The following is a 25,400-nucleotide window of genomic DNA, read 5'->3' as shown; positions in this document are numbered from 1 at the left end:
TGAAAATTTGAGCTCAATCGGTCATCAAAGTTGCGAGATACTAATGAAAAAAGAAAACACCCTTTCACACGAAGTTGTGTGCATTTAGATGGTTGATTTCGAGACCTCAAGTTCTAAACCTGAGGTCTCGAAATCAAATTCACGGAAAATTACTTCTTTCTCGAAAACTATGGCACTTCGGAGGGAGCTGTTTCTCACAATGTTTTATACCACCAACCTCTCCCCATTACTAGTCACCAAGAAAGGTTTTATGCTAATAATTATTTTGAGTAATTACCAATAGTGTCCACTGCCCTTAAGTCTTTGACACCTTTATAGTATCGTACATAACATCAGGTCAAAAGACCCTCAAATTATCCCATAATCAAAATTTCATAACACTTTACGGTGGTTTCACACGTCACCTTTCGCATATTTATTTACCTTAAAAAATATTGGATAAGAACTATTTGAACAATTCATCTTTGTGTTTTTTCGGGTTTTCACAGATATTTCGTAAATTTAGAGGGTTACTTTTTCGTCGAAGTTTTGTGAACCTTTTCAGAGAAATTCAATAAGGCCTTTGCATCAGGGACCGTCCAAACCGTTCGAACATTTCCAAGTATCCAAAAGTAGTAAACATTTTCATCAAAATATTAATTCTTTCCAAATTGGTTTACATAATTTACATAATATCAACTTTTTCCCACTTTTAAAGTCATAATATGCAATCTTTGAACACCACTCTTTGGATGAAGGATGAAAGGTTGACTCGAAATAAAAACATGTTTAAAACCAATTGTAAGATCTACCATGACATAGGCAACGGGCGCGTATACTTGTACAGGTCCTTCCGTGCATGGGTACCCTTTTCGATGCGTTGATTGATCCGCACATTATTATTTAAAGCTCAGTTCTGTATGTTTTTAAAAGGGCCTCAAATGAATAAATAATCCCAATTAGGCCTACAGCAAACCCAGAAAGAATCACACAAATATTGAACAGCTTCTGGTACCAAGGAATCTCATGCCATTTAATACTTAAATGGAACCAGCAAGGCCAGACGAAAGACAGCATGGTGCCGGTGAAACTGCCTATAAGACCCATCAACAGGTTGAAATGAGGGATGACAATAGCTAGGAGCATGCTAAACACGACTACAAGGGTACGTAAAGCCACCGCCCAGACGTTCAGGTACCCGTCCAGAGCGTAGCAAGACGGAAACACCGTGCGGGGTCGACCACTGAAGAAGGCTCTTTCTAGGAGCTCCACGGCGGCGTAGAAGGGTAAGGGGTAAGACAGAAGTGCCTTGATGACCAAGACGACGTTGACGATCGCCCTGAAGCCTTGAGTTGGAAGGTTATCTGTGATTATATCGCGGGTTCCTGGGCCAAAAGACAAGTAGCAGAGATAAGCAAAGAGAGCCTTGAAGAAGCCGGCTAGACCGTGGGTCCAGTAGAGCATCTTGTTGAACTTGTTGCGTTCGATCATGCTTCCCTCCAGGCTGGGTAGGAAGATGTGGGAAGTGTAGCTGAAGATGACGATCCCCATGGAAACCGGGAAGTAGTGGATGTCGACATGGACTGCGACGTCACTCCAATGCCAACTGGCAGCACAGCTTATGCAGAATCCAATCAAGATGGCGTTGACGACCAGGTGCACAATGGCGTTACCAAAGCTCAAACAGGACACTGCTTTGAGGTCCCGGAGGAAAGCGCAAGGTACCACTAAGAAAGTTGCCAGCATTGTCCATGCAGTTTCATCCATCTTATCTGTAGGAAAGCTGTTACTAAGGAGATCTCCACACAGCACCAAGTACAATATACACGTCATGATCAGTTCAATGAACTGCGCAGTGTGTACAATCTGCGCAGCGAAACGGTCTCCCCATACTTCCTTAGCAATGTCCACGTAGGACTCCCGCACGCGCACACGCAAACCAGTGACGTCATCAGTGACGTAGAGGCACTCTACTAAAATCTTTCCAGTGTAGCATGTGACTGCAGCAGCTGTGACGAGTGCGAGAAGGCCCCAGTATCCACCATGTAGGACAGCATAGGGTAGAGCAACAAGGAACATACCCTGTGAAGAGAACAATAACTCATTAATCTCAACGCAGTTTTATTTGAACATTGATTGAATACTATTTTTATATTGGTTTCATATTGCGAGGATAGCTAATTTTTTATGATGTGAGACTAATTCATCAACTTCCTGTGATTGTTTTTAATCGTTGGCTAATAAACCAATCTAATCTAAGCATATTCTAATATGGATAAAATCAAACTAGCGCTCGTATCTCACAGTGATAATCCACCCATTAACATAAATAAACAGTCCCCTTACTTTTTTTTTGTTTTTTTTTGGGGGGGGGGGTAACTAAGGGGGACGGGTGTGAACGACATAGTAAGTCATTTTTAAAGCATGATGCAGTCTTTAAAAAAAATTAATACATACCAACTACCAGCAACGTGGTAAATTAACATGTTTTGTTTTGTTGTTGTTTTTTTGTTTTGTATTTATTTATAATGTTTTTATTTTATTCATTTATTTTTTGTTTTATATCAATTTATTTTATGTTGTTATCATTTATTTATTTACTTGTTTGGGTGAGAGCGAGTGGCGGGTGGCTCCTGATTGTGTAATTGAAGTTTAGTTTTTTCTTACTACGATTTCATACAGTTCCAGCAAGAGAGATTGGTTTTCAAATATTCGCATAATAGTATGAAGATGATTTTTCCTCATTGTCTTTGTCTATTGATCGATGAGTAGGCTCACTCTATGACAGCGTAATCTACAATTTTAATCAGTCAACCTCTCAGGGGCACCCGAGGCTTACGGAAGCCCCCCTCCCAGTAATGCGAACGTCTTCAAAGACATCTTAGATTTCTATATAGGAGGTGACATACTCGGAAACATTTTAGGTCAAGTCTGGTAATATTAGAATTCTCGCCCCAAGGGGGGAGTACTTGACGCAATACTTGGGGCGATTGGGCGCTGATGAAGTGTTTTGAAAGAAGAATGTTAAGATGGTGTTGTAAACCCAGAGGTGTTCTAAACACACATCATACATCATGCTGAACGGGATTTATGCCTGTTTGTTAAGGGACTTTGTTCAGGTACCGTATTGAATATATTATTTAGTCCACCTGTGAATTTGGGATTGGGTGAGACAGAATGCGTCAACGATACGATGAATATTGCTTAGTCTTCTACTCGCACTTTTAATCGATTTCTGCTTAGTTGTGCTTATAAACTTTAAGCACAGTACATAATGCGTCGGAACAAGGCCACATTCAAAATAAGACTTAGGTCTGAATTTAACTTCATACAAACTGGTATAACACATCATCTGCCCCCTCCCCTTCACCTTATTCATAGCTCATCCCTTTGAAGCACCAGTTCTTGGCACAATTTGTTGATAAAATATTTACAATGGAACCGCTTCAGTATGACAACTTTCCTATAATGAATACAATCATATTAAGATGCACTTCGGGTAAACTAAACAAAACACCCAAGACACAAGACGAGAAGGTAAAACATAGCCAACAACCCAAAATATTCTACCCCTTTTTTCCCTTGTGCATACAAAATCTTTATCTTTTATGCATGAAGTTAAACTAATGTCTTTCTTAAACCTTAAGGGAGTTTTCTCTGCAACCACTGTACTTGGGGGTTGGACTGAGCTGTTTCTGCATCATGCGCCCGATTGGTTCCAAGACGGCCACCTGTCTTGGTTATTGATCCAAGACGTGTCTTTACGCATCTGTCTTATTTAGTTATGCCGGTCCGACTAGCCTGAATTTGCTACTTCATGTTTGCACGAGTTCCATCTGGGATGAGGGTTCCGGAAGACGGAGTTTTTCCTCAACCGTTAGAAAAGTATTTACTGAAACAATTACTTCGAATGTTCTTGCGCTGTCGTGGGTTTCGTCAACAGTTTGAAACAGAGAAAACTTACTGCTCCAGGGTTTCGTGAAAACACAACTCACTGATTTGCCAGTGGCTCAACTCATGCATAAGTGTATAATAAACTTTCTTATTAAAAATTTAAACAATTTTACTGGACTGAAATAAATGTTGCCCATCAAATACATTTGTGTACAGCAGCATATCGAAATCGTTCTCTTGATAAAAAATATCCAACCGATGTGTGTAATCGTTGTGTGCTTCAAACGCTTGTGAAATCTGTACATTCCTCCGGAAAACTTCTTCAAAAGAACTCTTAATTTGCCGAAATAATGATTGTTTGTATTAATCGATACCTGCACTTAAAGACCACACGAGCCGGCAAGATCGTTCCCAGAGGGAAGGGGGGGACGAGCCAATTAATGCAATGATGAGTGACTTATTAGAAATTCTATTGGACATGTGAATGGCCATGACCCCGTGTAAGCCTATGTGGTAATATGGAACGTTTAAACTAATCTTTTTCTTGATCCTTGAGAGAGTTTTCTCTTCAACCCTTCGCTCGGGGTCACTGAGCTGTTTCTGCATCATCCCCCCCATCTAATTTTTAGTGTGCACAAAACGGACATCACCAAATTGAGGCTGGAGGAAATGAGTCTGTTGACGGGTATTGACGCAAATTTGTATCCGTCAGCTAAACATGGAACCTAAATTGCTTGTCCATTTATTATTATAGGACAACAGGACAACTATCCCCAAATCATTTTGAAATCTCAGGGGGTGAAACCCCACGGAATCCCACGTAACACCAATGTGTGAGGAATCAGTCTAACAAATTTAAAAAGACCAAATAAAAAGTACCAATTGTTGAGCTTTCCGTGTACTTTGAAGTCGTAATAAGTGTGTATTTCACGAACACAATATTAATAGATCATAATAACGAATGGATCATGACATTTAAGATCAAATATTCACAGAATATAACCATTCACGACCCCGTATGATTTACTACATTGATATCTCCCACAGTCAAAATATGTTTTTTATAGAAGTTGAAATGATATCTACACGCTGTTAGTGCTTAACATAATTGCCCAAGGCCGAATATACAAACCAAGAAACGAGACCTCCACAATTACCCTCTTATCCACCGGTCTCATCAAAAAAGATCCTTTGAATTTCCGCTTCTAAATGTGATGCAACTGAAAGGGTATGTTTTTTTCAATGATCAAGATACGGCAAAACAGTTAAAGAACCGCTTCTCTGATAGTCACCGAGTGTGTTTTGATTTGATAATATTCTATTTTATGTGAATTCCCTTTGAGTCTGAAGAAAGTACAGCACTGCGTTCAGGTTTTGATGGATGCAAAATAGCCGAAGGAGTATGTGGCTATTATTCCAGATTGCGTTGTGTGTATATGAAATCAAAGTTGTCACGTCTTCTTCTATAAAAAAAAAGGAAAAAGGCTGTGATGAATTGAGTAATTGAATCACTTTTCAAAGCGGATTCTTTTGGAGAATGTGATGCTTCAATATTGTTCTGACACTTTACATCTTTATTTCATTAATAACTACATATCCTCGTACCAAACACGATTGGGATGTTGATGTAGATGGTTTAATATAAGCAAGTTAAATTGATTAGGAGCAACAATTGTTTTCTGTGGGACGACATTTTTCTTAGGTGTTTAATATCATATATTGTTTTTAGGTTTTGAATTATGAAAGAAAGCTAGAGGGTGAATCAATTTTACATTTCCTTGGAAGTAATGACTAGAGGTTTACACTGCAAAAACTGAGGTGTTAAAATTAACACATTTTGTTGTTACAGATAGATACAACTAAAATAAGATTTAACACCATCGGGGTGTTGAACTAACACTATTCCAAAAGCGGTTACATTAATGTTAGTAAAATTAAAATTTGGATTTTCTCTTCGGTATCTACGTGAAAACACCCATGGTGTCAATGTTAAACCCAATGGTGGCATGTTTAATTTAATGTTAAAACATTTTGCCAAGCCCGATATATTTGTGCTTAGTGTATTTATACTAAAAGGCATTGCTTGGAATAGCTGATTGTCTGCTAAGCTACGGTAGATTTTTGTGTGCTTGATCAGAAGACTAGTGTCCAAGCTTAATATAAATCTTTTGAACGCTCAGCGAATTACCAAGGAAACATGACCAACAAAATATGTTTTTTTTACGTCTATGTCTATTTCTACAAAGCTGTGCTATTTCACTATTAATTTTCATATCGGTGTGGGATTAAGCCTATTATAATCACTGTACACACCATATCTGATTATTTAGCTGCGGGAGGGCAGGGAAGCCTATGGCAATTTTAGCAACTGAACGTGACAAAACATTGCTGTTGAGTAACAGGGTTTTGCTGTAGCTATATAAACGCTGTTTTAGTAAACCATCAGCGGCTCAGACTACTGATTGTGATGTCGTCATATACATGCAGTGAAAAGAAAGATATATATTTGGTATTGAGAAGCAAAATGTCGACACCTTGGAATATGACGTGACATTTAGGTAAATACTCATAGTGGTGTATCAAACGCGTTATCGAGAACAGCGAAAGCAAGATGCCAGAGTTAACGGCTTCGGCTGTGGCTTACTCTGAATAGTCGTAAAAGTTATTACTGCAGCCAACGGCTATAGTCATAGCCAAAGACGCTTGATTTGGGAAAAAGTGGCTTTTAAATAAACCATAACTTCGAAAATACTTTTTACGGAGTCGAAGCGGAAATCGTGGCTTTGCCTCGGCAAGGGCCGACGTGTCGGCCTGTTGTGGATCAAGAGAAGACTCAAGTCTAAGCTTCAACCCCCATTTGAGGGTTAGCCTCATGATCTACCCTCATACAAGCCTACACTAATTGAGACCAGATCGTTAAGCTCTACAAATCTGTATTCAGTATCGATTGAGGGAAAACTGTGTTCGTCTTTTTACCATGGGAATCTGTTTTGACAAACGACACAACTTCAATGTCTAATCTAATGCACCACATGGAGAAGACGAACCACAGGCTTTCTTTTTATAGATTTTTTCAACCTTAAATATCTAGTTTTCATTATTAATTGACGAGAGCGATCGTCTACAAGTCTGAGCCCAATCAAATAAAGATACTTCTTATCCCAATCATGAGCAATCAATTCTCACCGTTATACCTTCTTGTGACGTATAGTCATCGAACGTCTTGCGTCCTCTATCTTCAATTTGAAATGTTTTCTTTTTTCCTTTTTTGAGACCTGGTCAATTAGTGGCTAGCGAATTGCACTCGAGTGGGCTGCTAATATGCAGATCTGAGCATACTGATCGAGATTGTGTCTACATTGTCACCACCTGAGTCAACAGCCTGGCACGCTGATTGGTTGTTTTCATATCGAGTCTGGGAGCAGATTCAGAGAGTGTGTTTTCATTCGAACGAGGAAATTGATCGCGTCTTAGACATGCATGTTGTCGTCGGAATGAATCAGGGATGTTTAGTGATTTGATGGCATGCAAACCATAGTACCAACCAGTGTTCTTTTGTAGTCCTGGTTTTGTTTCAAGCTTGTAACCGAGAATACACCCTCTAAAACATTTCAGATTAACAACAATTATCATTTGCAAGAACTGAAAGTCTGTCAGTTCAATTGTTTGCAAAGGTCATGCAAATATTCAACATTCTCCTCTGATTTTTATTTTTATTTTATGTGAAGTTGTTTACAATTATATGATGTATACCTTAAAAACAAACGACGATGTTAATAACAACATGAGTACAACTACTCAAAAAAATAGCTTATTGAGAAAAACAGATAATATAAATATGATGTGCAGACTAATTATTTAACTATTTTTAGAATACTGCATCTAATAATAGAATCATTACAAAGCTTCATGCTGAGCTGCTGTGAACCACTCCATGGATTTGTTTTATTAGAGTTGTACAAGGTGAAGACACCAAAGACCACGTGAAAGACATCTCCGTCCGACAGAAGAAAACTACATTATGCAAATTAGTTATTGAATTATTCATTAAGAGATGCCATGCCTTCAAGGTTGTCTCCTTGATTAATGTAATATTCAGACGCTGATTTAATTGTTATTGACGTCATTGAAAGGCAGATTTAGTCATGGCGACACGTATTTCAGGTTCCTTCTTTGCAATTTTGTCCCTCCTTTTTGCCTTCTTTCTTTCTTATTAGTTGTCTTCAAAAGATTCAATTTTAAGGTGACGAGTCTGTTTCGATCAACTCAAGTTTCCAAACGAAATCAAAAACATACTGCGTGTCTGCCAAGCTGTCGCGTGGTTTGTAGACATACTGCTGTCTATGTTTGCATTTTGAAAACCTAAATTTCAGTATTGGTCGAAATGGTGTTTAAAGTACACTCTCTGAACATTATTATGTGTGGGTGCAGAAGTGTTCTGACATTTACTTGAAAGTTTCAACATATGCTACTAGAAATTTGTGAAATTAAGTTGTAAATTAGTTATGACCAGATGGTAAACATTAATTGAATGATAATCATACCTGTATAAATATATCACTTTCGTTTTAATATAATTTTCTATTGTTTCGAGATTATTTTCCTAAATGCATTTTGAGGGGTTTTATGGCAAGATGGTAAACAGTAATTGAATGATAAATATACCTGCATAAATATTTCACTTTCGTTTTAATATAATTTACCATTGTTTTAACATTGTTTTCCTGAATGCATTTTTGTTTTTTGTTTTTTTATAGATTAAACAAAAATGAAAATTTCTACAGACAACTTTGAGGCAACCAACTGCAATGCATGACACAGGGCAACTTAAGTACCATAAAAGATGAAAAAAAAAGATGTTTCTATCCCTGTGTAAGCATTTTAATATGAATTCTTTGTTTTCTTCGCGGAGATTTCCTTGCATAGGTTGCTCGTAAATAACCCCATAACATAACCCTTACAATAAAATTAGTAAAACTAGAGTTTACAAGCAAAGCTGAACCAAATATTGCGCGTGTTCTTTGCGATTGTACAGTTGTTAAGATAATAACATGAATTGGCATATTATTTCTAGACAGAAAAAACTATGTAAAAAATATTATTTGAAAACAAACTTGATGATAGAGGGGAGATATCAATACTACTTCCCCTTACATTTATAACCTTTATCGATAATAACCAAACTTGTTTCTAGAAATACAGAACATGAGATACGATGAGTATGCATTCTTTGAGATGACATTGCATCAAGACTTGAAGGACCTCTTGATGTAGAAGGGATGCATGTGTGCCTACATTGCTTGCAACATGAACATAAAATTCAATCACACAGGATCAGGTGGCAAATCTTCTCGCCAAATTGCCATGGTCAGTTGAAATAAATGAAAACTGAGACATGCAATTACGGGTATATTTCGCCGATTTCATGGACTGGTGCCCTTTCTAGGCGGTGGGGGAAAGTGTGGAAACCAACCAGGCGATGTATCATGTAATTCAATTAGTGATTAGTATTTCGGACACTGTGAATAAGCGTTGACTGGGTTAGATGGGTATAGATAAAGTGTATAGTCGTAAAAACAGAATTTTGTCGTGAAAAAAATTAAAATATCTGTCATTGCAAGAACGATTGTAAATATCGATGGGTTAAACGTACATATCGCTTTAGATAACACCCGAACTGTATCTCAAAGACAGGCTTGCTTAATATGTAAAGAAAAATCATTTCGATCACTTCTGGAAGCTCAATGATTATAAAATTTATACTTCCCTCGAGAAAAACCCAAAGAAATGAATAATTTAACTAAAACGTGACAATCGATCTTCGGTAAGATGCTTGGTTGGTGCAATGGTGTGTTATCCCTAAACCTAGTGAGTATTGCATCTATAGGCCTACATAAAATTGCAAAGTTGTATCCAAATTATCCCTTTAAATTGGACACTGTATATAGAAAGGCATAATTTGTTAGCTAGGTGCAACTGCACGTCCGAAGTATGAAATATTGCATGAATGGGGAGCAATTTGATGAAAATTTCTGAGGACATACACTTCTTCAAAATTTCCATTAATTTTAATGAATTTTACTGAGTGGCACCGACTAATGGAATTTGTACTTCATTTTGTGAAATTTTAGTATTATTAATTTATTATTTGTTTATTTATACATTATTTCTCAAGTAATCTCCTTGTTTGTTTTATTATATTTTTATTTTTTTTTGCAAAAATAGTCACAAGGGCCTAGCGTTTCGGTCGTTGTATATTCTTTCTCGAAGGCTTAAAGGCTATTTTGACAAAACTTGTTTTTATTATTTATTTTCAACATTTTCTTAGAAATAGAGTGCTGTTTTCACTGTTTCTGGATTATTGTAAAAATGTGTTCTTTGTTTGTGTTCTCCAATGCGGCAATTGCTTTTAAACCTCAAATTTGACTATAATGTTTTGAAATTTTACGAAGGCTTTCCAGTAATCCTGTTCATAAAACCAATAATTTATCCACCATAATTTTTTTCTTTCGTTTAGCTATTGTACTTATGTTCTTTAATACTATTTCTTGGAGACTAAAACAAGATTCAAACCTGTTATTTTAATTATATACCTACATGTTTATCTCAACATCTTTTTAGTATTATTAAATAAAATAAATCAACTCAAAGCCTGTTTTATATTATCATGAACATGATTTGGAAAGAACTAACAGCTCAATCAATCAATAGTACAGAAAGATATAACTATTAGAAATTTGTAATTTAAAAATGTTGTAAAGATAACATGAAAACTATATAAAACACAAACCATAACTTGAGGTGCTGCATTAATTTAACTTTGTAAAAGTAAAAATTTTACTGGCAATTTAACTTAAAATATATATTGTTAAGTCATTTGAAATGCTTAAATTTTGTGTTGTAAACTTTCCACACACAAAAAATATAACATTGATCCCAGGAAATGTTAAAAGAGGAAAATCATGGCACACAGTGGTACAAAGTGGTACATTATAGTTAGCTTACCTGTATAGCATTAGTTACATTCCAGCCAGCATCCCATGTAGATATTTGTTTCTTGACAATGTTCACATTACTTCCTTCTCCGTATCCACCTCTCTGTCCAGCAGCAGACGCTGCCTGCTGGTTCCAGCCCGGTGCCACGGCCCCATTCACGGCGGGTACTTTACCCTTCTCTGCCCCTCCTTGCTTCGTAAGTACCGCTTCATCTTCCCCCGGACCCAGTACAGACAGCTCCGTAGAATCACACTTAGCGAAATGAAGATGCTCTTCATCTAGTCTACCTCGGGGAAGTAGACCGCCGACAAAATTCCGTATTCTGGCGACTGGGGCCCCCAAACCCGGTATCGGAGAGTAGCTCGACATACTCAAAGATCGGCTGGGTTTTTCAAATCCACCGGAAACCACTTTCTTCTAAGACTTCTAGAGCCAAAGTGAGAGTATTTAGGCCAATGCAGCCAACAACTCTCTGCGCGACGCTCACACACAATCTCCGTCTTTCTTGAGCGACCGGCTGCTACCGTACTACTGTAATCTCAACGTGACGTCGTGCACTGAACTTTTAAGGGACTTTTCGTTTTCGACGACGGATGGTTCTGCGACGGTAAAGATGACATTTGGCGTCATCTGCGCATGCTTTGGCTTTGAGGACGGTCGTCCCTCAATTTCTACGACAGTACTTGGGATGAATCTTCGTTGTGCTGAAAATGACAACGTTTAGCTGAACAACCGTCGCAGAACCATCCGTCGTCGAAAACGAAAAATCCCTAATAAGAAACCACGCCCTACAAGAATACTGGCTGTCTTATATGCACTGTATTGAGTTATCAACCTCATCTAATCGTTACTGTAAAAGTGTATCTTCAATAATTTAAGAGTCTAACTAAGACACAACTATTTTTAATGAACATGTGCGAAAGGTAAGACGCGAGTGGGCTCCAGAGTCAATTAAAGTCATATCTTACTTATTTATACTGATAGAAAGTCAACTAAATATGTTTTTTCACTACAGAAGTATTATTGATATCATTTGGCATGAGTTTAAAAACGTCCCATATAAATAGTTATTTCGAAGCGAGCCCTTTCATAAAACCAAAATGTATGTAATGCTCTTGAAGGTAATGCAAATAAGATTGAAACATGGGGGGAAACTACAGTAAGAAAATAATATTAGTCTAGAGAAGCCAATATCAACATCTAGTGACTCTCCATATGATTTGTAATGATAATATAACGCATTGATTGGTTGATTTGGCTGTAGAAACATGGCATTTTGTACTAAATTTAATCCATCAAAAAATGCTGCTGTGTCATCTTTGTAATCCTTAAGCTATATGATGTCATGCTATTGCCAAAAATGACAATAACAAGTCTCAGACGTCTCTATTCAACCCAATTGTTTCTATTTATAGGACTTCATTTAACCTTCAAATTGGGTCCCTCTGATTAATGATTCGTCTGGTTCATAGCAGGCCTTCAATTTTAGAGATACCTCAAAACCCATTACAAAAAATCAATCTTCAAGTCAATTTAAATATTTCCTCAGTTCAAATTTTTGAACTAATGTAATAAGTTTTCACCACATTAAATTGTTTCAAAAATAGAGTTTCCTGTGATTTAATCAATGGAATTGAGTTCACACTATTTCTTTTGCCTCACAATCAACAGACAACCATTCATGTTCATAAAATGCAAACAGTCATTGTCAATACTTGAAATTTTCAGCATTATTGACTACAGTAAAATCATTCAATGCATTAAAATACCCTGAATACTTTAGCTAACAGAAATTATATTCCATTCACACATTTTTCCAGAGATGGGCAGAAGAAGACAAAGGTGTAATGTTTAATGGTGCTGTGGTTCAATCGATTCCATAATGTTTGAACGTGTATTGAAGTGGCGAGGACGTCACAATGGGTCTGCGTCGAGACGTAGAAATAACAAAACAATCGGGTGCCATTCAAGGAAGCACACTGATGGGTCAAAATTGAATTAGGACAAATTAACGTTGCTTTCAGGTCTTTAGAGTGAGTGGTGGGATTGGGAAATATACTGTGTTCAAATGAAAAACGACCATTGCATGACGTAAAGAAGTGTAGAGGTACAAAGTCATATTTTGTTACATTGTTTCCAACGGAAACCTTCACTAATGGCCAAAATGCAGTGGTGTAACCAAACATTTCAATGGGTGGGTGGGGGGCAAGCCAGGGTAAAAACTTAATTTGGGGATGGGAAGGAGGTGAAAGATATACAAAAGTTGATTGCGTAAAGAACTATAGAGGAACAAATTAATATTCTTTGCAGGGTTTTCAAAATATTTTGATATTTGCTAATGACCAAAATACAATGGCGTTACCAAATACTTTTTAGGTGGTGGGGGAGGGATGGCAAACGGGGGCAAAGACACATTAAGGAGGGGATACAATGTAAAACTCCTGTTGCATTGCATTTAAAGAACATCAATTGATCTTCTAAAAAAATAATGGTTTCACATGGCTGTGAAACTGTGCCACTGTCAACATTGTCTGACTGTGCCACTGTCAACATTGTATTTCCTGTTACGAACATTCCGATTAACCTCAGCCCTGGCAATAACACATTTCTAACTTCGTCGGGGAAGTTAGCTGGAAGCTAATTTTTCTGCAGATGGGTTTGTATTTGAGCTCGGCAACAATCCGATTTTGTTCCGTTATCGTAGTTGTTTTACGTCCGTTTTATTTTGAAACATGAAATAGCTGTGGGGGAAAACCTACCACTTACAAACCTCACTGGTTCTCAAATTGTTACTAATTGATTGCTACGCATTATTTCCCTAAGAAATATGTCCATTGAGTTCCGCTACAAAGGGAACAAAGATATTCTGACAATTGGTTTTCGCCTGGTGAACAAAATTCAGGGGGTGGAGTAAATAACAACAGGAGGTAGGTATATGTTGGCACCTGTTTCTGATCTATGCCTGTAAATTTGTAATAAGTAATTGAATGTATTGTTCTAAGGATAAGTGTGAATGCATGCAATTAACCTTTTACTCTTTGAATTACACTTTTGGTTGTCCGTTTGGAGTTTAGATAATGTTTTCTTCTCTCTATCTGGAAGATGATTATCTCCTAAAGGCCTGGATGTGTTTGTACTAACTCCCTTTAATATTATAAAATATTGTTAAAAAATCATTCCTTTAAAGTAATTTCATTTTAGAGAGGGGGTGGTTTTTCACCCAATGAATCGTAAAAAGACTTCAGGCATGAAGCTTTCCTTGGGCATCTGAAAGCACATAAATGCAACAAGGGTGTTTTTCTTTCATCATTTTCTTGCTTTTTCGATAACACCAATAATTGAGCCAAAATGTTCACAGTTTTTGTAATGCTAGTCGCCAGACACACAAGGCCTGAGGGCCACTTCAAGGTGTGGACTACAGTGATTTTTTTCCAGAGGCCGTTGCCACCTACTCCTACCCCTAGGGCTGGAACAGGGTTACCCCCCTTTTACGGACCATCGGGTGTAGGCTTTGGTATCATCAATCCGAAGTTTGTTATTGTATGCATACGTTTGGGTACACCAAGTGAGGATCTGGTCTTTAGCAACTACCAAAATTGTCCCCTTGCTAAATAAGCATGTCATTATGTAAAAAATATATATATAACCCGAATAACCGCCGTCTAAAAATTACAATTACAATTATTGATAAAATTATCAATTTTCATTAGATAAATCGCACACATCGAACAAAACGTGATGACGCTGGTTGACTAAGCGTGATTTAACGACGAATGATAAAACCCCCAGTAGACGTGTGTCCGTCCTCTGCATCAACCTCCTTAAATAATAACTCATAGATGTGTAGAAATTATCTTGTCACTGTCTCAATGAAGTAATACAAATACAGCAAGTTTTTCAACCTCGGGAAAGGTTTATTTCACAAAAGAAGTTTATTTTAAAAATAAAATCATATTATACCGATACTAACAAAATAATTCTTATGGTATACGAACCCCAAAGTAATAAATAGTTGAGCTCAGTTATTCAAAAATAATAAATTAAACGTCATCATGATGTCATAGTAAAGTGGTAAGATGTCATATGTACGCATTCTTTTAAAAATGGATTATACATTACGTATAACATTTACGAAAGATACAATTGTTGAATCTCTAAGCTCGGTTATTTGCATATGTTCCATATAAATTAACACACTCTTAGTTGCTGATGATTTCTTTATACGTACCGGACAAAATCTTGTTCGACATCTCAAAACTAGAAATCCAATAATGGTTAAATACTCAAGATGAAAGTGAAATCTAATCTCAAGTTTTACTTTTAAAGGAATTGTACACTATAGGAATTCACCTCTCCTCTGATCATCAATAAAAACAACATTTTATACTATTTCATCAAATAAGCGATTCTATTCAAAACAACAACTAAATCAATGGGCTTTAAGATGGCACAAACCTAACATCATTCCATTGTCTCATAGTGGAACTTTGACGAGAAATGTGCATAATTGTTGATGACGGAGCTATTGAATTGGCATCTTGCGTGGTTCTGTTCTTGTGTTACTCGTTCATTATTAATTTTAATAAAGTAGCATTTGCATAAACACACATTGCTTCCCGAATTGTGCTCGATGAGACACAAAATAATATACAGAATGTTTAAAAGCATGGCATTTCTTTTTAAAAGCACAGTCTTTCGTACAATCATTCTCGTCAATTTAGTTGAAGGTTATTCAACGCTAATAGAGACGTGTGCCTCATTTTCACATTCAGAGCTTTCAAAACAGATTATGGAAGAGCTCCTCACACTGCATCTTTGACAAAAGCGCCCTCTCGTGTTCAATCCACCAAGGATCCTCTGAACATTCACGCAATATCCGCTGGAAGATCTCGTGGTGTATCGCGAGATTGTTTCTCGTTGTTTCTTGACTTTGATGGATCTCTTTCACGACCACTCTTTGAGCGAGTCCTTGTTCGCGTTTTGCGAGTTCGACTTCTTTTTCGTGATTTTCGTCGTGCCGACTTTCTTTTCGAGCTTTCTTTGTCGTTTTTATATTGACCTACTGCCGTTGCTTCAGTGATAAGGTCGTCTTCTGTTGAAAAAAAAAATCATTAAAAAAGTCATTTATCTAAAGTTATACTCACAAGGCCTTCATGTCATTGTACAGTTTTATCTAGGGGGAAGACTTGTCCACGTCAGACCATGGTGTATGTAGGCAGGCAGTAAGTTTATTTAACTAGGCAAAACACCTGCTACATACAGTGTCATACTTTTCCAATAAACAGACAAACAAGTTTTAACTTTGATAGTCAGCTAAGAACGTTGAAATGAATCTCTTGCTAACAGTAATTGGTTTATGTGGGGAATCCGACGACATACCACTACCCGGATGTCTAATTGGCTTCAACCCCAGTGAAAACTTCTTAATGTTTCTCTCCATCATGTCATCCAAGGAATGTTCAAAACTATTGTTTACCTTGACAATATCTTTGCACCATTCGACACTGTCTGGTCTCTAACAGCTCGGGACAACTCTCCCCTCCCGGTGAGGGCGGTGTGATGATTCCTCTCATTCGAGATTCTTCTCCCCATTTGTACCCACAGAGGGCGCCATTTTTCTGACAAGGAGTCCAGCTATCCCACTCGGACACCACGCAATTAACTGTAAGAGAATGATGAGTTTTCAGTTAATGTTCATAAGTCAGATAAAGAAATCGATAATACATCATTTTGCGAAAAGAGTAGGTTAACTTCATTTCCACACCTCTTAATGAAATAATATTTAGTGAGACGTCAATCTTTTATAATAATTCGGATTACCTATCAAATGTAGTATTCAAAGTCTGCCTAAAGTTGCAAGACATTTATTAGCGTCAACATTAACCATTCTGTTTAAGTCAAACTGAATACTCAAGTTTATTTGGCTCTCTTTTAACATCGGTCTTATCAATGATGACTATGGTAAGAAAGATTTTAAAAGAGAGCTAGTCTTGCTGCCCTCCCTCTTGTGGGTTCACAGCCCTTTTCTGTCTGACCCCTGGCCCGATCTGACTAAAACTCATACTCATAGGCCATTGGGAGTAAAGTCTACAGGAGCACAAGTTCAAAATAAAGACTTGCTTTGTGCCCATTAAATCTGTCCCAACTTTCCAGTAGGCTCTGCTATTCTATGGCTAAATTTTAACATACAAATTGAGAGAATCAGCAATTAAATGTCACCATGGTAACGACATGACTTATCTCCGACTGAACTGGTTCAAATTAACTCAGTGTGTATGTACCTGTATCGACGCAGTGCCCACTCTTTCTGTCTGCCCATGTGCCCTCAGGGCACTGTGCGTAACATTTCCCGTTGTATCCGAAGAACGGTGACTGACAGTTTGAACAAACGGTTCGGCTGTAACAAGACTCGCAGTTCTCCACTCTGCATTCTGAATAATATGAGGAATGGTAAAAGAACATGTAAATGTATTTTGGGGTCTATTTGTTTCTATTGTTTTTGGTGGGTTGTGTTTTAGTTTTGTTTGGTGATGGGTAGGGGAGATTGTCATTGCTTAATACTATTCAGTTCTTAGACCATGTTTCCAAGTAAATACAGTGCCACCACGACGAGAAGCGAAAAGGACACTATTTTCTTAGAATAACTATTTCTATTGTTATAACTATATATAGTAGTACGGCATTTGGTGTCGCCATCAAATTAATTTGAGTGTTGGTAATCTTTTTCATGCCTATCTTTAGTGACATCTGGCATGGGCTTTGTGTGGCCACACATCGTCTGTACTATTTTAAAAACCCAAACCAGACAAGCGAAGTGACTTAGAATGGTGACTGTGTAATTGCTGGTGACTTAAATACCGCCCTCTACATCCTGTTCATATCAATTGTTTATCATTGTATGTCGCCATCGTGCCAGCGCAGTACACAATCTTGAATACATTACAATTTGAACGAGCTGTCATCAGCTAAAGTTTCCAAGAAAACTTAAACTCAGTTGAAAGATCATTAAGTCAAGGTTAACACTCTCTTTTATGTTTTTTTCTGTTGTTAATTAACTTCAATTAAAAACCCCGGTTTACCAAGATAATGATAATAAAGAGTAGAACATTGGGGAGATGTGCTCAAATGAATAGGTTCAAGAACTAGGGTGTTCTTTTTGCCCCCACACCCCTCTCCAGACCTAAATCCACATTTCAATCACTTACTTGAACACCTGTTAACATCAGACATCGTACTCGCGTAGTAGCCAGGAGGGCACGTGTGTCTGCAGTAACCCATTTGTTTCATTCCACTTCTATGAAGGAGGAGAAGGTAGCGAGGCTTGCAAGTGACGCATCCGTTGAACATTGTGCAGGAATTGCACCCTTGTGGGCAAGCTGTGGTATGGAGGGAAAATGAAATGAATTATTATTCAAAATAAAACTTTGAAAGAAAAGTTTCCATCATATAAACATGGTTGGTCAAACTGACTGGTGTGATATTTTTCCTAAAACTTAAATCTGATTTCTGAAAAAAAATTACTCATCATAGGAAAACACTATTGTTAATAGCCTGAAATGTATTAGACCTAAAGACTATACCATAATGTACAGTTGCGCAGGTCCGTTTTGTACTCAAGGAAGTTGTCCCACTCTTTTTTTCACAGGGCAAAATATCATACCCGAACTGGGCGGTTCATAGCTGCAGGAACTACTCTCTTTTTTAAGTGTGGTTACATCAAGAAGGGAAAAAACATGGCCTATCATCCATGGTTCATCCGATATGCCAATGAAACATAAAACAGGTCGCAGCTTGGAGATTATTATGACACTATATAGACACATTATAATATTTACACAATTGGTACATACATATTATTGGTTAAAGTTGATTGATTTTCGAAATTTCATTTCCCATCATCTTACAGCAGTCTAGAGCCAGGCATGGTTCCTTTTGGACTCATAAATTTTATTTGGTAAACAGGAAAGTACATTAAGCATGATATCCTGCGCGGGCAAACATTAGCTCAGGCAGGGGATTCTATGGTGGACTCTATGGTGCCCCTTTACATGTCTGATGTGCAATTGAATCATACTCCCAAAGCTCAAAAGCTGAGACAAACTTAAGACAGATCGAAGATGGGTGTACAAAGTGAGGGGTGAGGCAGGCAGGGCATGAAGTGTGGCTAATGGGGAGGGGGCACAAGGGAGAGGTAAAGTTGGCAAAGGATGTAAGAAAAAGTATGAGTTTTTGAAGGTCAATTTATTCCTGTAGGGTAGCGCAGCATGGCACGGGAAGAGTTCATCCTCGAAAACGAAAAGTATTTTGTAAAATTAATTTTTTTAAATAAAATACCGGTGCTGGACCCGTAGAGGTGTAATCTTGGTCGGGCTGTGGGTCAAGGAGAATCTAAGATTATATTAATCATATTTATAAAGTGTCATGCCTGTCTTCTCTACATGGGAATAGTATAACTGCGTTTTGTGACCAGTGGGTCAGTGCCCGTCATTTAATTCCAGGTCAAGTCTGATTGAATGTTGTGCGAATCACATACCCGATTTTAAAGTGGTGTTATAGGAGTATGTCAAGTTTAGAAGGAAGCAAATTTAACAGCTATTACTAATGAATATATTGTAAACAATATAGCTGGTTATGTCACAAAAACAGGTTTGTTATTGGTACCTAAGAGTTTTATGATATCTCCCCAACCAAGACGACCAATGTGTCTGTTGGCTTTCTGTATTTGCAGGAGCCCTACACCTGTCACACCTAGCCGTTATGGAGGAAGCCTTTAATCTCGAAAATGAGTAACATTGCCGTTTTCTAAATCATATGGAAGTACGCGGAGCCATGCACCTGCTATGGATGATTTACAGAAATAAAATTACCATGAAAACTTGCCAACTTTTTATAATTATCAGATTATTTTCTTATCTTACAAACAGGTCGTTGATGACAAGCTCTGAGAGATTCAAATTAATTTAAGATGAAAGATTTTACAGGTAAATGTCACACTGGAAATAGTATTTTTCTTTTTCGGTGTCACTGGCTGTTTTTTAAAGCGGCTCACACCTCAGGGGCTTTAAAGATTATCCAGTGTTACTAAATGATTGACAGATTGATGTGAAAGTGAAGGTGTTGATAGAAGTGTTCAGCTTGGGAATTAAGATATAAATGTGATTTGGGTTTGGGACGTCCGACTACTAAAGTCTATTGAAACAGTATGCAACACAAAATATGTTAAAATGTTACTCTCTCCAAAAACAAATACAGCAAGTTCATAAAAAATATGTGCACTATTCTGACATTGGTAAAACAAATTTAGCGTCAATCATAACAATTTCAACAGCCGCCGTGTCTCACAAGTTGGAACTTCGTCATCTATGCATGTACTTGTTTTGGTTGTACAAATAAATAAAAATGATGTATTTGTATACATGATTGTAGCCAATTCATGGTTATTCATCAAAATGGACTGATCGCATCCTTAATTAATATCTTTCTGAGAGCTTTCGGATGCAGATACAAAGCTGCAATTAACACTTCGCCTGCTGAGCGTAACTAAAACATGAAGCACGCCCTCTTTCTGAAAGTGCAAAAAAATCCCCACTGGAATGGATGAGAACGATGCCCTCATGCACCTTTCAATGATTCTAAATTATAATCTTGTCTGCACGATTCTCGAAGCAAACTCCTCACCCACAGATTGATTCAAATTGAATACTGCAATTATCAGTCCGGTCTCCTAACTACCATAGGCCAAAATGCTCAAAATGACGTCATGATATATGCTCCCTTGCTTGGTAGAAAGTGACTGATCGCATCCTGTGACGACAGACATGGTGGAGATCCCCCAGGGGTATGTGTGTTTTTTGTCCCCATCTCTCAGACTACCATGACAGGTTGAATTAGTCATGGAACATCTCCAGAGATACAGCTACGCAATCCGTTAGTGGTTGGACGGTTGGCGTCTAGTTTGCACGCAAATAGGTTAACGTATTACTGGAGTTATTAAATGGCAGGTAGTTTGTAATCTGTTTAGACTGACGGTTTTATGTCAGATCACGATTCCCATTCCTAATCTTAAGTGATAAACACTCAAAAATCAGCACCTGTCTACACTCTCGAACAGTTTGAAGTAAAATAACAAACAGGACCCGAGTTTACCGAGCGTCACAAACATCGGTTAAGCACCGTGTGTAATTTTGCTTACCAGAAATGTTTTGCCTGCTAAAGTAGGATGGCATGTGTATTTTTTTGTCACTGGTCCCCGCCTAAACTTTCAGCAGAATTGCTAAGCACTTAATGTTAGGCTCAAGACGTGCAATTTGGGGCCTTGTTTCGTTTTAATGCATGAAGAGAAAGTTATATTTAGTTTACATTCGAACGTAAACAGTCCGAAGAAAGTCACTTTTCCAAATAAGGGCGAAGATTTACACCCCCTCCCCCAAGATGTAGAAATAACTGACACCGTAATATAAATAAGAATGTGGTTTGGAAGTTCTTAAGAACACAAGGTTAACGAGATGTCTAGACTAATTAAAGAAGTGATAATATCCATGGTGTCAGAGCTGCAACCTGGACATCATCTTTCAATATAACGAGGCACTTCTGACTCACGCTTGAAAAATACCTCTGCACATTGTCATTATTTGTTTTTAATGTAAGATCAAATAAAAGATACGTGGGTTGAAATTAAACAAACTGTCCGACCATGTCAGCTTTAATTTGATCTCAAAACCCAAGGGGTTCGATTCGGCAATCAGTTATTGCCATATTCCTTGTGGAATAAAAGATAGGCCTCAATATTAATTAGGGAGTTATTACACTTGAGAAAATGCTGTTTATGATTTAGTAAAGGTCGTTGCGTACATGCATCGATTGGGTGGTTAGCCAAACTGGAATATAGTAAGTCGCAAATGTCTTTAATGGTTCCTGCCACAAAGTAAAGCTTTAATTTCCTTGATTTACAGGGCAATTTATTTTCTGGTTTACGGTCGACAACACGACGGGTAAAAAGCAATCAAAATAATATGTTCGCGAATAACATGGCTCACTGGAATGTCTGGTATATACATGCAGAGCGCCGGGAAGGGGCTGGGGTTGTTGTTGTTGTTGTTGAAACATGCTAGTTAAGCCTGAACTATTGATTGATAATAGGACTCGATTCGAGCCTTGGACCTCTGGAATTCCTTAATGTTCTACAAAGTATATTTTAATATAAATATTTATGCAATGTAGTGTCAGGATACTTGCAATGGCCATAATCAATTATTCAAATTTGACCTTTTGGAACAAAATTAGTTATTTTTCTATGATCATACAACCATTCTTAACACACATAAATGAATAAATTGCATATAATCGTTCTCACCTTTTGTTTTCACTCGCCACGTATCTCCTGAATCCACGACCACAAGCATGACAGTGAAGCACAGCATTAGCAGGATCTCCCAATCCAGGAAAGTAGCCATTGTTCGGTTTGATAGAATAATATACAATAATAATTCTTCAGCTCAACTTTGTTCGTATCGAGGGTATACCTGAGTCACTTCTCTGAGGGGAAAAGTTGATCGGTCTTTTACGCGAGATTCTTATCATTTCAAGGAGCTTTGAATCATGAACCTGTCCTCCGTACGTATCCAATCAATTAGGGATTGAAATTGATTAGGAATGCCCATCAGCAAGACTCGTCGGTAATTTCATCAAGATGCTCGAGTATTCGCCTGGTCAGGTAAACATTGTATGAAGGATACAAATATTTACATCCACAGTATTTATGTCATTGATTTTTTTTAATACAAAATGCTAAACGCGAGCTTGATGTTCAGTTCCTGCTAATTACTTGTTTATCCGCGTACAGACAGAAAACGATTAGTCATGTCGTCTTAAATCATGAATATGCAAATGTAGATCAAATAATTACTTCAATTAAAACTATCAACATATTGGCTCGAATTTGATCCTCGGATTTTCAAAAAATTTGAAGCGTTTGAGTAAAATATCCTGGCGAGTGAGTTACGTCAAGGCGAATGACACCAGCTAATCTGCCGTGATTGTGGTGACATCAACCCGTCGATAGGGACAACACTCCCGTTCCAACGCTACGTCGACCAGCCTTCTTTTGTGACCAAGGTGATGCGTAAACTTCCTCCCACCCTTAAGCCAGGGTGTGCCTCAATCACGTAATGCTAAGACATCCAACATAGTCTGTTGACCAACTGGATGATCTCAAATGAAAACAGATATCAAAGATGGATTAGTAGCCTTGTTTAGATCCTAACTCCACTCACGACAAAATGTTACTTTCTTTTCAGCAAACCTAAGGCAGTAGTACTTCTGATATCACAGTGTGTGACAAGAACATAAACTTGCATCCATCCGTTCCTCCAAGAAAATTATTGATCTCTGTGAAGAGCACTTGTTTTCTTTTCGGTAATCCTTGGTTGAATGTTACGGTATCCCTACTAGTGGTCTATCAGCGTTGTGAGGATTGTGAGTTACACGTTATCATTCATCTGTACCCTCATGGCCATCAAAACAATTAACCATTAAAGCTGAAGGTCCCTTCACTTCATGAATGATTTGTCGTCGATTATAGCACCTCGACGAGACATCTTTTCTCGACTGAGGGAGAATTATTCGAATGTTATTGTCCCGTACACTCGATGAATCATAAACAGCACGGCTGGGAAAAACCACATTGACAAATATAAATTACGTAATCTTGAATATCATAGGTGGAAAATGTTGAGAGGAATGTCAACTTTCTTTTTGCCCCTCCTCCTAGGGTATGGAATATGTCAATCCGCGAGCCTGGCAATCAAGGAATCCGGATGATGCATTACAGGTTGACTTTCTGTTTATCAAAGCAGGTGAGATACGTATTCCTCCCACCGACATCCGCCTGACAAGTGCAATTATTATCTTGGTTTTCGCGCCAAAATTGTCTACTTTTTCCAAACAGGTGGTGTGTTTCCAAACAGGAAAAATGGCGCCAAATTAAACACGTTCAGTAGGCGACACTGTTTTGAGTACCCAATGCTACGTAAGGTTTGCGTGTTGATAATATATAGACAATTTCCTTCCTTGTCTGCCCCTCTTCAGGTTAGTTAAGAAATCAGACGCTTCAGAAAAGAAAACTAACTCTTACAAAGATGTATAATAATTCAACTTCACTCAAATCCAATTTCTCTCCACGTGCGCAAAGCGAAAATAAACGAGTTCATTTAAAAAGGCATCGTCACTGTCCAGCGGACGGGCAACATACACAAATCACCCTGACGAATCCCCACTCGAAAATGAAAATGGTTTTCCGTGAGAAGAGAAGTTTCCTCGAAGACTCTAGTATCACCTTGAAGATGGAAGGAAGTTCTTAAATGGTGTTACTTCACGCGTCTCCTATATACAAGACGGTATCAGTGCGTGCAATCCCATCCTACTGCCTAGATGGCATGTATAGTACTGTCTGATGGTAACCCATCAAGCTACTAAAACTTTATACACTGTGTGCACAATCCGTGCACTCATCATCAAATCACTGCCTGTCCTCTACCTCATACACTCTACTCATTGGTCAATGTCCTCATTGTATTTATAGAATACCCTGTGTACTCATTGAAATGTATGCGTAATACGGCACAGGTAACAAGTGGTAAACCCAGATCTATACTCCCACCGATTGGCCAATTACTTTTTAATGGACTGGTGTACTCTACTCATGACAATAATGGACCAACTTGTTTGGCATAGTGTCCAAACATGGTCCAATAAAACCATATGGTATATTTATGCTGTTAAAAGGAACGGTTTGGGGGCTTATGATGTCGCTCACCTGAAAGCAAATTATTCACCAAATTGACACCAAGTTGGGTGTGTGATACATTTTCAAGTTTTTAATAGTCGGCCATTTATTTAGCTTGATTTGAAATTGTAGATTTATGGTTAATGATAAGGGGCACTCGGTATGGTTGGTTATTTAGGAAGAGGAGCAAGGATCAAAGGTTTCCCAAATAGCAGATTTTGACTTTTTTTATCAATGACCTGATTGGCTAATAGTTTAAGACTGATATTCTGAAAGCCATACGAATGTCCATTGACGAACTCCATCTTTAATTTTCTGTCTTCGCATTCTTTAGTTCAGGTGGAGTGTTCTCGTGCAGAATGGAACTTTGTTAAACCTTTTTATAATCAATTTCCACAACCAAGCACCGTGCAGAGTGCACGTCCGTTCGGAAGTTAATTTGACAACTACTTATTTTGTGGTCGAATGGCAAATAACCATCGCTCGATTGTTCGTCTAGTGTGGGCTATAATTTTCAATAAAAATGTTCTTCCGGCGTGTGAAATGTTCTGGCACACGTCGGATCCAGACTAATAAATGTGTCGGTGAAGACAACAAAAAGAATACAGATGCAGAAATCTATAACCACAACTTGCACTTGTCAACCCTTATTTGGAAAACAACGTCGCACATTCAAAGAGGTTTGAGCTTTGAGCAAAAAGGAAAACACTTGAAGTTGACGGCCCAGCCTATGGACTTAAAACACATA

General features: G+C 37.9%; 2 protein-coding genes across 2 annotated transcripts; both read right to left on the bottom strand.

Annotated features, from left to right (window-relative positions):
- Positions 1-225: 225 nt before the first annotated feature.
- On the bottom strand, positions 226-11,481 carry LOC117304907 (vesicular inhibitory amino acid transporter-like). The gene is made up of 2 exons (XM_033789555.1): positions 10,879-11,481; positions 226-2,061 (listed from the first exon to the last, which is right to left on the bottom strand). Exons 1-2 carry the CDS (start codon positions 11,236-11,238, stop codon positions 883-885), a joined length of 1,539 nt encoding a protein of 512 aa, XP_033645446.1. The 5' UTR covers positions 11,239-11,481; the 3' UTR covers positions 226-882.
- A 3,199-nt stretch (positions 11,482-14,680) lies between these two features.
- LOC117304286 (R-spondin-2-like) lies at positions 14,681-24,305 on the bottom strand. Its single transcript, XM_033788663.1, has 5 exons — positions 22,223-24,305; positions 18,075-18,245; positions 17,151-17,300; positions 16,346-16,531; positions 14,681-15,961 (listed from the first exon to the last, which is right to left on the bottom strand). The coding sequence occupies exons 1-5, from the start codon at positions 22,320-22,322 to the stop codon at positions 15,735-15,737; spliced, it is 834 nt and encodes a 277-aa protein (XP_033644554.1). The 5' UTR covers positions 22,323-24,305; the 3' UTR covers positions 14,681-15,734.
- Between the last annotated feature and the right edge of the window lie 1,095 nt (positions 24,306-25,400).

The sequence above is a fragment of the Asterias rubens genome, chromosome 21, assembly GCF_902459465.1.
Source record: "Asterias rubens chromosome 21, eAstRub1.3, whole genome shotgun sequence".
In the NCBI taxonomy this organism is placed as follows: domain Eukaryota; kingdom Metazoa; phylum Echinodermata; class Asteroidea; order Forcipulatida; family Asteriidae; genus Asterias; species Asterias rubens.
The sequence above is the reverse complement of the archived record's forward strand: the minus strand, read 5'-3'. Positions and strand labels throughout refer to the sequence as shown.

What these genes read in the sequence shown, in the direction of transcription:
- LOC117304907 (XM_033789555.1), bottom strand. Translation starts at nt 11,238, where the DNA reads ATGTCGAGCTACTCTCCGATACCGGGTTTGGGGGCCCCAGTCGCCAGA. An exon ending in ATGTAACTAATGCTATACAG is followed by an intron (nt 2,062 to 10,878) that starts GTAAGCTAACTA and finishes TTCTCTTCACAG; the next exon opens with GGTATGTTCCTTGTTGCTCT.
- LOC117304286 (XM_033788663.1), bottom strand. Translation starts at nt 22,322, where the DNA reads ATGGCTACTTTCCTGGATTGGGAGATCCTGCTAATGCTGTGCTTCACT. An exon ending in TGATGTTAACAGGTGTTCAA is followed by an intron (nt 17,301 to 18,074) that starts GTAAGTGATTGA and finishes CATATTATTCAG; the next exon opens with AATGCAGAGTGGAGAACTGC. An exon ending in TGGGCACTGCGTCGATACAG is followed by an intron (nt 16,532 to 17,150) that starts GTACATACACAC and finishes ATTCTCTTACAG; the next exon opens with TTAATTGCGTGGTGTCCGAG.